Here is an 18,336-nt window from a genome sequence, read left to right on the forward strand (position 1 = left end):
AATGTTATGGATAGGGACTGAGGGTAAAACTTAGAATTTAGCATGCATGCAACCCCAGGTTTGATCCTCTAATCATAATAAGGAAGGAAGAAAGGGAGGAAAGGAGGGAGGGAGGAAGGGTGGATCATGGTCATTTTCAGAAGTAGAATCAAAGATTACCTGTCAAAAGCCCATGGCACATTATCTCCCAGTCACGATCATCTATCCTTCCAGTTCACTTGCTCAAAATCCTCCAATGTGAAAGACCTTCAACCAAAAATCTCAAATCTATTAACCTCTCCATTTGAATTGCCTAACCAGCTAGTTCATTCACAGTCTCACTTTCTTCCTAGTTCATGTGAGATTCTATAGCCCATTTTTATAATCATGTTCAGTATCTTCAACTCCCTGTGAGAATTCCTATATGAATATGCATAAAACAGTGGCAGGATTAGGGAAAGAATAGAGGTAGACACCAACATGGTATTTTTCCAAGAACCCAGACTCTAAGCTAAATCCAAAATGATGGTCTGGGATAAATGGACAACCCCCAACTTCTCTATCCAGTCTTCACATATTAATGTTGTCTGTTTCATCATTTCTACCTTGGACACATTGCCACAACTTTCTCCAATGAAGAAAACATACATATTTGTAAGCATTTCCACATAAAAGACTCTACTTTCAGCCCTAAATCCACCCACAGAGCGGTGAGGAAAGAATTGGATTTCCTGAGCATGTTTGAGCCACTGTAGTAATCAGCCTTCACTTTCCACCCCTGCTCCTGGGGCTCTCAGGAAGTCAAAGAGAGGTTATATAGAACTGATGAGGTTATGCACCCTCCCCAGATCCTAATGGCTTCTTGTATCCTTGATGAAAAATACCACATCCTTTAATGGCTTCCGCCTTCAACTGGCCAAAGCTGCATGATTAGAACATTTTGTGATAAACGGAACAAAATGTCTTTCAATCAATGTCTCTCTTGATTAAGGTCCCTGGGAAGCAGCATTGAAGAGAGTTTTGCACTTAGAAGCTTCACCAGAGCTCAAGCTGTGTAAAGAAGTAAGGGAAGTACGATTGAGCAGAGGGGTGAAATGAACTGCTATGCAGTCACAATAGGGAAATCAGTCAATCTTATAGGGAGCTCTGAAGCTGAGGTGGCCCTTCAGAGTTGTCCTGAGTTGAGGCAATGAAGGCAGGCCTTCGTGTACCCACACTGGCTACAGGGTGCCTCCAAGGAAGAGGCATGCCCTTTGGTGAGTCAGTTCCCTTCAGTCAAGGGCAATATCCAGAGAAGGTCTCAATTGTGAGCCAGTGGCAGTGTTAACACTCTTAGCAGATCCAGAAGGGGGCTCCAAGAGGCCTATTACAGTATATATTATACTGCCATTTTAGGGTCAAGAGAAAAAGAAAGAGTAACTTGAAATTTCAATACCCTATATATGTTAAATTATGAATTTAAATTTTAACTACTTAGAGCTATATTTGAAGGAAGAATATTTGAACTGGAAGATAATATCTCCAATAAATCCTATAGTCAAATCTTCCTTCAAGGGCTGAGGCCCTTGAAGTGAGGCTACCATCTTCTTGTCTTTCTCAGACCCGTCAGCCCTCAGGGCATTCACCTGTGAACACGTCTGCTTCCCTCTGTTTGACGTACACCTCAAAGGTGGGCACATATATTACCCAACTGTATATCCTCACATCTAGCCCAGTGTTTGGTAAATAATGCATCTGACAAGGGTTTAATGAATAAATTAATCAAAAAAATGAACAAATGGGGGCCAGGGTTGTGGCTCAGTGGAAGAGCACTTGCCTAGCATGCGTGAGGCACTGAGTTTGATTCTCGGCATCGGCATTGCATAAAAATGAAAACAAATAAAATAAATGTATTGTGTTCACCTACAACTAAAAATTTATATATTTTAAAAATGAACAAATGTATTTCCCCCTGCAAAAATAACAAGAGGGGAAAACACATTTGATGAAACAAGGACAATTCATTTTAGTATACAGCATTATGTGTGCTTATCAGCATTGTTAACAAAGGCTATTTGATTTTGACTAACTGACATGGCATAAAAGGGCTATTCTGAAACAGTCAACTGTTTCTTACAGTTCTCCTAAATAAATTAAATCTATCACAGGATTTGAATGCAAACTACAGAGGAAATTAAAATGCAAAACATGAAACAGCTGTTTGATCAGCTGTTATAATAGGCTGTGGACAAAGGCTATATTTATGTCTTATCTAGATGAGTAGAAATAATTAATCATAGAAAATGGTTGGTTACAGGGTTATTTTCTTTTCTTTTCTGCATTGAAACACAACAGTCGTCTAATTAATGATGCCAAACTTCTAGAAGCACAGGATAAATGGTATCCAATAAATTGAACACTGCTATAAAAATATATGTTCCTAAATAAACAATGGTAAGGCCTAAGGTGGTACTTGCTAAAGCCAGTTTTTCTGCATGTAATAGAGGGCAAAATTTACTCAACACCACTAAGGTTTTACAAAACTGAAGATATTTCTAATTTCTGAAACCTGTAATTAAATGAATTCCAATTATGAACTGGTGAAGAATCATGGTATTCTTTGTGCTATGCCAGAGGTGGGGAAAATGTTGGCTTCCTATTGTAATGTTTAAGAAGCCACGATTAACAATTCACCATAAAATAAATTGCTAAGACTTGCTTGGGGTGACAATTTTGCTATAAATGTTAAATACCTTAAAAAAAATCCCAAAATTTATTTCAGGTAATTTTTCTAAAGAAATATCTGGAATTATGCACAACAATTTAGGTTCATAATAGCTTTGTTTAAAATAACAGAAATTTGGAAATAACACAAGTGTTCAGCAATAGGAGAGACTGGTCAAGTTATAAAATAATCATGTGAATTAATATTATAAAGTTATCAAGATCATATGAGAGAGGAGCATTTAAATGTGACTAACCATTCATAGAATGTATTATTTTTAAAGAGATACCAATGAGGAGGGCAAATAAAATATATGGTTTGCATAAAGAAGATAACTGTAAGAGTGGTTATTTTGTGGGTTTCAATTATGGATTATTTTCATTTTTTTTCTTGCCATTTTCTGTAATTTAGAGATTTTCACAATAAATATCTATTATTTCTGCAATGTGTGTTACTAAAAAAATTCCCATCTCTCTAAAAAAATTCTTCAAACCATAAATCACCAAGATGAAATGTGATTACATCTTTTTTTTATATCAGTGGATTTTCTTCTTCAAAACTTTTGAGAGAATTTCAGTTATTAATTAATTTGATTATTAACATTTTACTTTGTCCTTCTGGAAAAGATGACAAAACCCCACCCAAGAGCTCATAGCTTTAATAGAGAAAACTGGAAAATAACTCAAAGAAGTGTGACATAATAAAAAATGTATAATTATGAAGACACAATTTAAGATGGAAACACAACTGAGTTTACAGGAACAAAAAGTAGCCCAACCCCAAAAGATAGGGTTGGGATCCCAAATACAATACAAAAGAATTGCCAGAAACACTGGAGAGGTTAATCGAAAGGGAGGGTTATTTAGGCTATAAGGAGAACAAATAAAGCTAAGGACACATTAGGACACCTTTGCCTTTCTGCAATTCTGATAAATGTTGAGGAAGAAGCCAGAATGAAAAAATGACCTAAGTAAGAAATGACTAACATAAGATCAAGAGTTTAAACTTTAGACATGAAGTGGAAATTAACTAGAATATAACATTTAAGATGCATTTTAACAGAGAGTGTGGTAAAATGACTACCTTTGAAAGGTCAAGCCTACCTGAAGACTCTTTCTGATGGTGTACCTTCTGTCACAAAACAAAAGGTTTCAATGACAGTTTTTATATAACAAATAGATAAAGTCTGTGTCTCAGATTGCTCAAGTTATGTGTTTGTAACTTGGTAAATTGGGTCATAGCCCTTAGCATGACAATCAATCCCTCCCTCCCCCACCCTTTTTTTTCTTTTGGTACTGGGATTGAAACCAGGGGTGGTGTTTACCACTGAGCCACATCTCCAGCCCTTTTAATTTTTTTTTTTTTTAATTTTGAAGCAGGGTCTTGCTAAGTTGCTTTGGGTGTATCTAAATTGCTGAGGCTGGCCTCAAACTTGTAATCTTCCTGTCTCAGCCTCTCAAATCACTGGGATTACAGGCATGCACCACCACCTTTGTTTTTATGTCCTAAAAATAAAGAAAAATTTAAACATAGTTAAGTCTTCCTATTCCCATTATAAAACTTCAGAACGAAAACATTAATTAGTGTTTGTAATATTTCTCTTCTGAACGGGCACTCGGTAAAACGGTGAAGAAAGCCAAGTGAGTGAAGACCTTCTCCTCCCCATTTTTGCCTCCTTCCACCCTACCCCACCCCTTTCTCTTAAAACCTTCTTTGGGCACTAAGGGTAACCAAGTCATTACAATCAGGTGATCATCTTTGAACCTTTTTCTGAATTTCTATCCATGTCTTGGCTTCCTTGGTGTTCAGGCTCTTGACCACCCATAAATTAGCATAAATTTTCAGTGGCTCCCTATTTCCAACCACAAGAACTTTTCAATTTGCTTTTCAATATCTCACTTTCTGATCCTGCCTTTCTTTTACTAACTTTATTACTCATGTCTCCTTATCCTTCTATTCTAACCATATGGGACTTCCTACTGTTGTATTAATATAAATATTATCTGTTAACTGGAGTCTTTGGCCTTATGACTTACAGTTTTCCTCCCATCTTTAAACCTGTTTCCTTCTCTACTCAGTCAAACCTGGACTGCTTTTTAGGACTGCTAAATTCCACTCTCTTGGGGCTGGGGGTGTATCTTGGTGTAAGACCCTTGCCTAGCACATACAAGGCCATGAATTCCATCCCCAGCACTGCAAACTTACTTAACTTATTTAATTCCACTACCTTGATAAGAACTTCTCCAATTCTAGGGATTGTCACTGATGTCTTCTAACTCTTGGGTCCCACAATTCAGAACTCCATGATATGCTATTTTCCACTGCTCCTTATTCTTTGTGTGTCCTAGCCTTGTGGCTTCTGCTGCATTTTAGGTTTCCACTTGGTCTTAGACAGCTCCCTTCATGCTAACTTTGGAAACATTGCTAATTGGATCTTGGTCTTCTATGATGTCTTATTTACCAAACTGACTGAGGGGGGCTGAACATGGATACAGTTTGTGAACACAAAAGTAGGACCAGGTGATCTTAACTAGTAGGTAAAAATCTAAAGATGTCTTTTGTCTTCAGACACCAGTAATTTTTCTAAGCAAAACAAACAACTTTTAGCTCAAAAGAAGACTATTTCTTGGATGTTCAAAATCAAGAAGGAATATTATATTACACCCTTGTCTTAGGAGAAGTAACTTTTATGCAGACAGACTAGTAATAAGCTAAGCCTAACAAACTCAAGGCCTGTGCAAAATGGCAATGCTGCATGTTTAATCAGAGCAAATATCCAAAACATCCTGTTGTAGGGATGAAAACACTGGTTCCTCAGACACACAACACCTCTGAGCATTAGCCTCTCATTTTGGCTCATTTTTTTTTTTTTTGGACCTAGAAGTGTATTTGATCTTCCAAGTTTCCAGAGTCCCCTCAGTGAAATAGTGTCCAGTAACTTATAAAACTAACAATGTTAACATTTATTGAATAATCTGGGAGTTATCCCCAGGACCATGTTCCCACATTATAAGTAAGGATCTTGAGGCTGAAGAAATAGGTAACTTGCCCAATCTGCATGTTTAGGAGCCCTTGAACTCAAGTCCTTGGATTAAACATCTATGTTATCCTCTATCCTCCATTCTTCCAAAAGTTTTCCAACTGTAGGATTTACCTCCTCTTGGTGCAGAGAGTGCGGAGACCCAGGATCATCATCAAGGGATTCTATCAGTTTAATTCAATTTCTAGGGGCTAGGGCAGGCTGGATAATAGAGAGATAAACATGGCACCCTGCCAAGATTGTAACATTCATCAAATTCAAAGAGAAAGTGAAGCTAACAGTGGTTCTTTTACAGAGTCACATGCAACTGTACCCATTCCCATTTGTTCTGGGTGCTGACATCTGCCATTACACTAGTATCTTGTCACTGGTACTAATTTAATATATACTAACTTTGTATACTGTCTAAATTGGAGAAGTTTTAATTCTAACATATATCATTCAAATATAGCTGCATTATTTGTTTGAATCCTGACAGAAATAAAGAAATGTAACAATATACTAGAAATAGAATATATGCTATTTGCCATTATTGATATTTGGAGAAATACTGTTGACAATGATACAATATTATATAAACTTTACTATGTTAGCAGAACATAGAAATGCTACTGAGGTACAAAATTTCAGAGAAATAATGTAGAAACTTAATTATCTCTTCAAGTTCACAGGAAAATTTTGACCCAGAGGCCACGTGAGTATTTATTGTCAAAACTTCAGGAATCATTGGAACAATTGAGTTATATGCTGTAGCCTTTAAAATAAACTTTGATTAGTTGCATGAAGTACTGCTCTACTAAAATCTTCTAACATGTGTGTCTTTACAGCCATGTGAGTGTGAATAAATGACACCCTAGCAAATTCTAAATTATCTTTGCAGAGGAAATGGCTGCACTAGTAATGGGCAAACATTAAAAGACTAGAACTAGCTTCTTCCATAATGACATTTTCACTGGGATTAGAAGAAACCAAACAGGGAAATGGATGCTAAATGGTAGAACAATTGGGTAATTCTAACATTAACATCTGCCACACACCAAATCAATTATGAGTGTCGGTATAGCAGGAGACTCATTTACAGTATCTGTCATATTTATCTTTTAAACATATCTTTAAAAATAAAGAGGCCTGGGGATGTGGCTCAGTGGTAGAGTGCTTGCCTAGCATGTGCAAGGCCCTGGGTCAAATCCTCAGCACTGCAAAAAAAAAAATAATAAAAGAGTTCAAGCTTTTTTATTTAGTGGCAGGATTGCTTACATCATCTGTGTTAGTAAATCATATATTAGCCAAGAAAGCAGGGCTTGGAAGCAGCATCCCACTACAGGATAATATTCCCTGAGTGTGTGTGTGTGTGTGTGTGTGTGTGTGAGAGAGAGAGAGAGAGAGAGAGAGAGAGAGAGAGAGAGAGTGCACACATATGCACACAGCCTAAAACCATGTCTTCAACCCACAAGTGGGTAAGTGGTCATTTTGTCAGCTTAATTAACAAAAGCAGCCAATGTCTATTGTGTGCTTTACAGATGCCAGACACTGTTCCAAGATCTTTTAACCCTCTCAACCACTTTATGAAATACAGATACTATTATTATGCCCATTTGCTAGATGAGAAAATGAAGGCATGGGAAAGTTAACCATTTTGTCTGAGTAGTTAGTGGTAGAATCACAATAGACACCACACTCTTAACCTCTGTGCTCTACTGCCCCTGCATGGCAGGAAACTCAGATCTCAGCACCCACCAGTGGGGAAGGGAATACTTGTCATTGTTAATGGCTCACCCATGCCTTAAGCTTATCCTGGTGACTTCTGAGAATACACAAAGACCCAGAATTGTGGCTCTAGCAGCACCTGGCTCTGTCCACATAGACTGACTGGCTCCACTCACCAATGGGCCCTTGGTGTGAAACTCAAGCAGAGGAACAAGGAGTTTTTATTCCAGACTCTTACAGAGCTGCCATGGAAAGTCAAGCTCCTAACAGCTTGCCCAGCATTTAGACAATGCTTGATAGACTTCCTCCTCTTATTATTTAATATTAAATAATATTATTAATATTAATGCACTTATTTTCTATTAAAATTAAGACAGGAGTTGGGTGGCTGTAATGATTACCAGGCCAGAGTTGGAAGAACTGCCAGGTTGAGATGATACTGAATTACAAATCTAGGGCTTCCAAAATTTCTCTTGATGAAGAACCTAGTGGGTCCAGCCCCCAAGGTGAGCCTGAGCTCCTCAGACTCTTCCATGGGGAAAATAAAAGATGAGCTGGGGCAGGATGAGGCTGAAACTGCACAGGTCCCTTCTGACACCTATAGTGTATACCTGTTGCCACCTCATATATGTCTCACATCCAGAAAAAATATTGTTTGAAGAAAAGGAAGAAATGGTTATAAAGGAAAACCTGTGTTTGTTTCCAGAGATTAAACTGGAGGACATTTTGTTAAGGAGAATCAGCCAGGCACAGAAAGACAAATATTCCACTCATATGTGGAAGCTAAAACGTTGGTCTCACAGAAGAGAGTAGAACAGTGGTCACTAGAGGCTGGCAAGAGAAGGGAGGAGGGGGATAGAGAGAGATCAGACAAGGAGTAGAAAAAGTTACAAAGGAAGAATAAGTTGTAATGATATCTAACACAGCAGGGTAATTATAGATTACAATGATTATTACATATGGTTATATATAATAAATAAAGAACTTGAAGATAGGTGTTTGAAGGCTCCTAACACAATGAAATGCTAAGTGTTAAAGAAGAGGGAAAGGCTAATTATTCTAATGTGGTTATACATTGTGTGTGTGTGTGTGTGTGTGTGTGTGTGTGTACACACACATATATAAAATTATCACACTATGCTCCTTAAATATGCACAATTATTATGTGTCAATTAAAAATAAAAAGATTAATCTGTCTAATGTGAGATAAGGCAAATGTAGAATTCTCACTAATGAAAGCTATTAAATATTAAATATTTTGCAAATGGCTAGAGAAGAGGAGCTTGAAGGCTCCAAACACAAAATAATAATGAGAGGGAAATATAACTACCCTGATTTGATCATCACACACTGCATACACATATTGAACTATGACACACGGGGTCTGGTAAATTTGTAAAATTAAAATTTTATTTTTAAAAATAAAATGTATAGAAAATAGAAAAAAAAGCTACACCCAGTGGTACATGCCTGTAATTCTAGAGGCTAGAAAGGCTCAGGCAGGAGAGTCACAAGTTCAAGGCCAGACTCTGCAATTTAGTGAGGCCCTGTTTCAAAATGGAAGAAGAAGAGAAGAAGGAGGAAGATGAGGAGGAGGAGGAGGAGGAGGAGGAGGAGGAGGAGGAGGAGGGGGAGGAGACTGAATGGGGACATAGCTCAGTGGTAGAGCATCCCTGGGTTCAATGTCCAGTACCACAAATCTTTTTTTAAAAAGATGTTTTCAAAATTACTATTACTATTGTATAGACATGATAATTTTATAGAACTTTATAGCATAATGGAATCTATATCATAAGAATTACATATTTAAATTGTTCTAAAAAACAAAACTCTACAAGAAAAACAAGTATCTATTTTTCAAAAGAAGCATAAAGCAACCCAAGCCAAAGCTATGGAGACCACCATTTTCAGTCCTTCACATGCATTTCTTATTTCTTTCAGCAGTACTAGGGCTCAAATTCAGGGCCTCATGCATGCTAGGCGAGCACAGGGCTACATCTCAGCTCTTTTTTCATTTTTGTATTTTGAGACAGGGTTTCCCTAAGTTGCCCAGGCTGGCCTCCAAATTGTGATCCTCCTTCCTCAGCCTCCCTAGTAGCTGGGGTGACAGGTGTGTGCTACCGTGCCAGCCTCATATGCATTCTTTCTAATTGTTGAAACAGGCCCACCAGGAAGGCATTTATGAATCTCATTTTAAAGAAGAGGTGAGGGTTAGAGGTGTGGCTCAGTGGAAGAGTGCTTGTGTGAAGCCCTAGATTCCATACTCAGGACCAAAAAATAAAAATAAAATAAAATCATTGTTGACTTAAACATTTTCTTTAACAACTTTCTTGATTTTTTTTTAGAAATATACTCTTTCTCTTGTGTTTTGTTCAATGAGGAGGTCTTTAACCTTTTGTACTCACTGAATAGTATTGATTTCATGTTGGACATGCTAAAGCATTTCTGATTTGAATGTTTTTGCATATTCTTTATAGATTATTAAAATTTCTAGTAAAAAAAAGAGCTGAGGCAACAGAAGGACAAATTACATAACTTATTGGGTTACACAATATTTAAGCACGGGAAATGGGATTCATAGTCATTCTGTGTGACACTGAAGCCTATGCTGATTCAACATTGTTTTTTTTTTTTTTTTTTTTTTTTTATAATGATATGCAATTTATTGAGTATTAAATTAAAATATGCACATATATATGTTATAGTTAGATTTACACAAGCTTGTAATATTGCCTGGATCATTGACTCTTTTCCAAGTGATTATGACTTGCATTTATCATGGTGCTACAAAATATGAAATACACAAGCTGAAAACATAATTTTAAAATGTAAATCAAAAATAGAACTTTGATTTTAGACTATAGGAGTACGTTTCAAATATTAATGGAAAATTATAACTTTGAATTATCAATTTATAGGTGTCTCTGTTAAAGGTATGATCCTGTCAATGTTCACATTTTTAAAAATTCAGAATTAATGTATTGCCCCTCTGTTCTTCCTTGACTGGGATATAAAAATTTGCAAGCACATGAGTACAATTGTTACTTTTTAGAACATTCAGTGAGTTAAAGGAGCCCAGAGAAGTTTTCCATTCTTCTTCACCAAAGGTGAGGGGGAGGGCTATGGTTGTGGCTCAGTGGTAGAGCCCTTGCCTTGCAAGTGTAAGACCCTGGGTTCAATCCTCAGCACCGCATAAAAATAAGTAAATAACATAAAGGTATTGTGTCCACCCACAGCTAAAAAAAAAAGATATTAAAAAAATGTTAGGAGGACATTTAGCCAACAATATCCAGGCCACATCTGCCCATAGTGTCCCTGAACTCATGATCCCTCATGAACTGTCTCTTATGCTTCTGGCCAGACTAGTCCCATCAACTAGCAACAGGGTTTGCTCTCCTGGCCATACAGATCACCTGCCAGGTGTTTATTACCATTTAGAAGGCTGGGTTGGACACTTCCAAGAATCAAATGAGTGTCTGCCACCCTCAGATGGCTGTCTCTCCTCTCCCAAGCCTGCCCCCGCCAAAAAAAAATTCTCATTTCTGTTTTAAGTTGCTAAGTTTCTTAGCTTTTATTTTGTGGATTGAGCAAGATACATTCCAGAGTTGCAAAAGATAGTTCCCATGGTTCCACCAACCCAAACACTAAAACTGAGACTTAAGATAGAGGCATGCAGCTGGCCAGCTCCGCATGGGAGATGCTATTTGTTCTGCCAAGTTTCCAGACATGATCTGCCCCTGACATGATGGAAGACACTACAGCAGGGATTCATTTACATACCATGCACATTTCTTTTTTTTTAAGTATTGTAAAATGTCTTGGAATTTTTTAAATAATTTAAAAAAGAAAGTTATAAATTAACTAGCTATACTCCTAGTATATCTCTGTTTATCCCAAAGGGAGTGATTAAAATTTGCTGACAGCTTTAAAAATTATCAAGGAATTATCAGAATGTCCCAAGTTTAATTATTAACAAAGTTTAAAAACCAAAGTGGAATCCAGAGACTTTTAAACATGGATTATTGTGTCATTTATCTACTAATTCTAAAATTCTACACTCTCTGTTCTTAGTTTTGGCCATTTTGTCCATTTAGTGGCTTCAACTAAAACTTCTCTGTCATATACATCTGTAACCCCACATTCTTTCTCACACTTCTAATTGCTAGAATTCTCTTCTTCAGTGGCTTCCCAGCACCTCCAACTCTGGATATTCTGTCTTTTCCCCAAACTTGCCCTCTCTCCTCTTCACTTCCCCCATTTTTGCCAACACCATCCCCACATTCCCAGCCATTGTGTGCATATTTCTTTGTGAATAAAAAATCATCAGTGTTGGGACTGAGGTGGGGGCTCAGTGGTAGTGTGCTTGCCTAGTACGTGTGACACACTGGGTTCAATCCTCAGCACCACATATAAATAAATGAATAAAATAAAGTTAAAAAATCAGTGCTCTCTGATGAACACAGAAAGAACTAAAATTTGGGGAGATGACATTCAAGCTTCACCATAATTCATTCCATTAATCTTTTTAGTTTAGTCTCCCACCAGACCCTTAAACTCTCCACACTGAAATTCTTAAAGTTTCCTAAACATGTTAGCATGTCTTTTTGCATATTTTTAATTGTATACAAACCATTTTTTAGCTTAAAATACTTTTGTCCTCTAGTCTCCTAGTGAATTCATTTTCATCATCTTAAGAGTCTCTTCACTGTCACCTCCTCTGTGAAGTCTTCCCAGATTTTCTTAGTTTGATGTTCCCTCCAATCACCTTCCCTAAAACTTTTTTTTTGTTGTTGTACCAGGGATCGAATCCAGGGTTGCTTAATCACTGAGCCACATCCCCAGCCCTTTTTTATATTTTACTTAGAAATAGAGTTTTGCTGAGTTGCTGAGAGCCTTGCTAAATTGCTGAGGCTGGCCTTGAACTCATGTCTTCCTGCCTCAGCTTCCAGAGCTGCTGGGATTATAGGCATGAGCCACCATGCCCGGCTCTCTAGACTTTTAATATGCTACTAAAAGCACCTATCATAGGTCATTAGAATTAGTTATCCATGACCCTGTGTCCCACATTCACTCAGGAGCAATGAAACAGTATTATTCATCTTTTATTCTATATGGGACAGGATGTAGGACAGGGAATAAATCTTCATTGAATGTCTAAGTAATGAATGGACCCCTCCTGCAGTATGTATCACCTTCTTCTACCTTTAGTGTCTTTTAAAATTGTTTTTAATTGACACATATAGTTACATATTTATGAGATATCACTTATTATCTTGACACAGGTATGCATTGTGTAATGTTTCAAATCGGGGAAGTCTATTTATCTCCCCAAACATTTATTATTTCTTGGTGATGAACGCATTCAAAATCCTTTCTTATAACTTTCTGAAATATACAGTACATTATCATTATCCATAGTCACCCTACTGTGCAATATAATACCAGAAGTCATTTCTCCTGTCAAACTCTAATACCTTATATTTTCCTTATTTGGGTACCTCTTCTCTTTTCTTACATTGACAAGTCTTCCAGGACAAAAACAGCATGATCCATTTATTAATCCTCTACTAGAGCCTCCCCTAATGTGTATTGTCTGAATAAGTGTGTAAAACTCATATGGAGCCATGTGCCATATTTTAGACTTTGCATTGCTATTAATCACATAGTATTTCATTTGCCCTTCATGATGACCCTAAAATCTAGCTATAACTAACTGGTGTTATCCCCATGGAGCAGATAAAAAATTGAGTAAGGCAGAGCCTTGAAACTCCACTTCTTTGATTCTTAGAACAATGGCTACTCCATATAATGTTGTCAACAAAAGACATGTCTATTCATTAGTCCCTGGTTTTGATCAGAGTTTTGGGGTGAAGGTAGAGATTTACTACTTGTAAAAAACAGCTAAACTCTCATCTATGTCTCCTGTATGAGTCTAACAGGAATACTTTGAGTGAGCTTGAAGATTTGTAGTATGAATCAGAAAGGGCAATATAACCCACGAAGCATACTGTGGGTAAGAAAAGGACTTCAGAGACCTGGAAATAGAATATTCAGTTTCTGTAAGATAGAGGCTGGGGTGGTGGCTTAGTGGTACAGCGCTTACCTAGCATGTGTGAGGCTCTGGGTTCTATTCTCAGCACCACATATACATACATAAATAAATAAATAAATAAATAAATAAAGGTCTATTGACAACTAAAAAAATATTTTTTAAAAAAGATGAGATGCTGTGCAAGGAAACATTAAGAGACTCTTAGTAATATTTTCTAAAACCTATTTCTAAGAGTCTAAATTCCTCTGGAAGAGAAGATGTCAAAAATACCCAAAGAACACTGAATCTATGCACAACTTCAATGATCTCAGCATGCTGTGTTTGTGGCCTCATGTACCTCCATCACCAGGCCCTCAGCCTGGTATGGGAGTTTTTTCAGGGCTGGCTAGACAGAAGTGGTAGCCTGAGATCTGACCCAAAGGTGAGGAGGGCAGTACCCAATATCCAACCATAGATTTCTTCTCCAGGTACAAGTGTCTGGTCACCTCTGCCCTGCCTCCTCACAGGGAGCAAGATTACTTGAGATCTGGTGAGACAACATAGAGTTCCTGAGGCATCCTAATTGCTACTTAAATACCAGGAGGCCATGAAAGTTAAGTCAAAGCACCCGAGATGGGGGGAGTCTGTTAAACTAGCTGGGCTGAGAGCATTGCTTATTTCCACTGACACCGGCTCCCCATACAATCTGCCCGCCCCTCCTCAGAGGATACATTCCCCCACTGACTCCATCCCTCCTGTATTCTGTGTTTGGGGGTTCTTTCTATGTGCACAGCCTCCCTGTGGCCTAAGGGGCAACCTCTATCCCCATCTTTGCCAAATATGGGCTAGGCCAAAGAGCCCAGTTGCAGCTTGGCCACCCTGCACTTCGGGTGAGGGGAAAGAGGCAGGGGAGGGGTTATGAGAGAAGAGGCATTTGCCAAGAAGGCCCTGCAGGCTCAGGTAGACCCAGGACGATCAGGGAACCACAGAGAATCAGGGGAATCTGAAAGGTCTTTGACAATCCATAGGCCCCGGGCCTACCCCCTTCCTGTTCAAGGTCGTTTTCCCAATTCCAAGATAACAATACGTTGTGGTGCTTGCCTGCTCCAAATGAGGGTTGGGGATAACTCAAACTGAAACAAATGACTGATCTTTGCAGCAACGCCCAACAGGTGTCTCCCACCTCCCCGTCCCATTTCCCCTCCCTTCGAAAACTGCAGCCAGCTCAGGCCTGGCAGTCTTCGGCAACAGGAGTTCAAAGCCTGGGCCAGAGCCTCAACAGGCTTCCAGTCCCGGACTGTGTCCAAGGGCGTGCCAAATCCTTCCCTCACAGAGCTCGGGACCTTCTAGATCCCCGCCAGTGCACAGAGAGTCCGAGACTCCGGGATCAGCCTCCGCCCGGCCGCCACCCTACGCCTCACCCTGGCGGCCACCTGTTCCAGCGCGCGCAGCGGCCACTGACCTGAGATTCCGCCCCCCACCACGACCACGTCGTATTTGTTGCACATGGTGCTTGCCCCGCTCCGCGCGCTCCGGGTACCAGCTGTTCGGGTGTTTGAGCCTCTGCCCCCGCCCGCACGCTGCACGTCGCCCCCGCTCGCTAGCGCCTTGGGCTGAGCCGCTATATTGCCGGCCCCGGGTGCCGGGTCGCACAGCCCCGCCCGCCTGGCAGCCAACGCGCAAGCCGGGTTGGAGCGCTGGGCCACCGCCCCCGCCAGCAGATCCGCCGCCCAGGCCTGGGGAGGGCGGGGGCCCGGGTGGAGACGTGACAGGGGCCCTCAAAGAGTCCCTCCCCCGGGGCCACCACCCCATGGCCTTCAGCATGGTATTTCCCAATCAGCTTCCCTAATGTGCAACTGAGCTTGGGGGCAGGGAGGATTGCAGATCGGGTTGTGTTCCTTCAGTTCCCCAGTTATTCCTGGGCATGAAGCAAATAATTACAAATACTGAGTGCTTTCCAGGTACCAGTCACTATGCTAACTGCTTTTCGCAAGAATCCGGTTCAACCTTACAAGGAACCATTTCACAAAGGAGGAAAGCAAATGAATTAGTTGTGAGTAAAAAGCCCGAAAGGAAAAGAAAAAGAAAGCCATATATCAAAATATCACACTGAACTCCATAAATATGTATAATTAAAGTAGATTTATTTACAACAATAGTAATAAAAGCAAGGAAGATTCTGCTAATCAATTTGATCCACCACAAAGGATTACCATTATTCATGGCAGATATGTGGGTGGGATTCCCAATCTACCTCAGCCTCCTTCCAAACACCTACTTCTTAACCCATTCCCTGTGCAATTAACTGAGGCTCCTCCTTATAGCGTTGCAAATGTAGCAACCTTAAGACACTTAAATTTCCCAACCTTTGTCAGTAATCCAAACAGCAAGCTGTGGGGATGTAGCTCAGCTATAGGAGGCTGGCCTAGCGTGCTCAAGGCCCTGGTTCCATCCCCAGCACTGCAAAAGGAAAAAGAAAAAAACGCAACCAACTGCAGGTTAACCAACCCAGTAAGTCAGACCCGCAGCACTGGAAGCTGTTGAGGCTGCACCCAGGAGGCTGGTGGTGGCAGGGCAGAGGCCTTCAATGGGCAACATGCCTGAGTAATCCTGGGATGTGGGTCTGAGGGCTCTGGCTTTTCCAAACAGGGGCAATTCAATGGGGTTATAGGTCGCTCAAATTGAAGTGGCTCCAGGTAAAACAGGGCATATTTCTTCAGAGCAATAAGAAAGCCATCTCTGAGAACTAAAAGTGGGAAGAAGCAATGTAAAATGGCTTTTCGAGAAATAATTGGGTGATCTGGGTGGGGCAGCACACACCTGTAATCCCAGTGACTGGGGAGCTTGAGGCAGAGGATCACAAGACTGAGGCCAGCCCCAGAAACTTAGCAAGGCCCTAAGCAACATAGTGAGATCCTGTCTCAAAATAAAAAATTAAAAAGGCTGGGGATGTGACTTAGTGGTAAAGCACCCCTGGGTTTCATCCCTGGTACCAAAAAATCAAATAAATAAATAAAACCAGGTGTGGTGGTGCATGCCTGTAATCTCAGTGACTCAGGAGGCTGAGGAAGGAGGATCACAAGTTCAAGTATAGCCTGGCCAACTTAGCAAGACCCTGTCTCAAAAAAATGAAAAGGGCTGGGGAAGTGGCTCAGTGGTAGAGTGCCCTGGGTTTAATACCCAGTATGAGAAAAGAAATTCAAAAATTGGGTGAAGTGCTTCGATTCAGTTTAGGGAAGCTGTGAATCTGGGAAAGACTGGCTATAGGGAATTGCTGATTTGATAAGAACTTAGAGTAAACCTCTGCCTCTTCCACACTGTCCCACTCCCTGCACCCACCTGCTACCAAGGAATCCTGAGCTTCTGTTGCCCCCAGGCAAAGAGAGAACTGGGGGTACTTCTTGATTAAAAAGTTATGGCAGAAAAAGTTTTGGTCCAGCTGTGGCTTAGATTCTAGAAACTTGTACTCCCTGTGCCTGAACCCTGAGCCCCACCCCATGTCCCAATGCAGGGAGTGAAGTTGCCTCACCCTAAAGACAACCTGTGCTGACTTCTAACTTGCCATGCCGTAACTGGTCCTCCTTTGTCCACGGAGCCCTGAATCTATGAGCTCTTTAGTGATAAGCACTGTGTTCCCTCACCTAGCCTGCAAGTGAATCACATGTCAAATGGATTGGGGTAGATGAAGAGGATTCTTATAGGATCTATTTGAAATCTCTTTTGCTTAGTCTCAGCAATGTGAAGTCAGACAGGGGGCTAGGGATCTAAGAGTTTGAGTCTAAGGCAGACTGACTATCCCTTTTCTATGTCCACTGGCAACAAAGGCAAGAGAGGGGCCACTATTCCATAATGCTTGGAGAAAACTCACTCACATATGGCATTATTTCCCAGACAAAGGTAATCAGTTACTCTCTGAGGTAAAATAAAAAAATGAGTTAAATTAGAACAGACCTTGGTAGTAGGGAAAACAGGTGCTTCCCTTTTACTTTTCTACCACACATGGAGTAACATGTAGTCCTCATCAGAAGCCAGGCAGATTCCAATGCCATGCTGTTAGACTCCTGGAACTGTGAGTCAAAACAAATGTCTTTCCTTTATAAATTACCCAGCCTCTGGTATTTTGTTTTAGTAATAGAAAGCGGACTAATTCAATGTCTGTTTCTTAGATCAGCATTTGTTGAGCACTTGCTATGCTGAGCCCTGGGGAAGAGAAGAAGATGGGAGCTGCCCTTACTCTCATGGGGCTCATGCCCCATCAGGGAAGAGATCGAGGAAGAATAGTCAAAAGTGTAATTCTGAATGTTTCTCTGGAGCATATAGAGGATTAGATAACCTAGCCAAGGCAATCATGGAGGCCTTCCAGGAGAAAATGAGATTTCTGCTGGGGTAACTAGGAAACAAATGTTTAGGGAATATTCAATTACTGAGGAACACCAGTGTTCACACAGGCAGAGTGAACAGCAAGTATTATATAGGGAGGCAAATCTGAGGCTGGAACATTGGAAGATGTGGACATGGTCTGGTGCAGAAAAAAAAAAAAAAGTACCTTTGACCACCTTTAGGACTCCTCACAAACACCACAAAATTAATAGAGAATAATATAACAGTGAATGATTAACAATGAATTAAATGATAGGAAGCATCATTTATTTGTGTGTGTGTGTGTGTGTATCTGCCTTCTGTTCCCAACCAGATCATAAATTCTTGCAGGAAAGGATAATGCAGCATCTTTTATTCATCCATTCAAGAATAACTTATTGAGCACCAAGTCCATGTCCGCATTATGCCCATCATTAGAAATTTTCTATTATAAATTAAAAATGATGCTAATCCTGGGAAATGAAAATGGATAATTATGAGAAACCTAATTCAATG

At 40.0% G+C, this 18,336-nt stretch overlaps 1 protein-coding gene across 1 annotated transcript in view; it reads right to left on the reverse strand.

Annotated features, from left to right (window-relative positions):
- Window positions 1–15,091, reverse strand: part of Maob (monoamine oxidase B) — a 106,903-nt gene extending 91,812 nt beyond the window's left edge. The window contains exon 1 of the mRNA XM_077106961.1: window positions 14,924–15,091. Coding sequence (XP_076963076.1) covers window positions 14,924–14,969 — 46 coding nt within the window. The 5' untranslated portion in view covers window positions 14,970–15,091. The remainder of the gene's footprint in view (window positions 1–14,923) is intronic.
- Between the last annotated feature and the right edge of the window lie 3,245 nt (window positions 15,092–18,336).

The sequence above is a fragment of the Callospermophilus lateralis genome, chromosome X (genome assembly GCF_048772815.1).
Source record: "Callospermophilus lateralis isolate mCalLat2 chromosome X, mCalLat2.hap1, whole genome shotgun sequence".
Taxonomy (NCBI): domain Eukaryota; kingdom Metazoa; phylum Chordata; class Mammalia; order Rodentia; family Sciuridae; genus Callospermophilus; species Callospermophilus lateralis.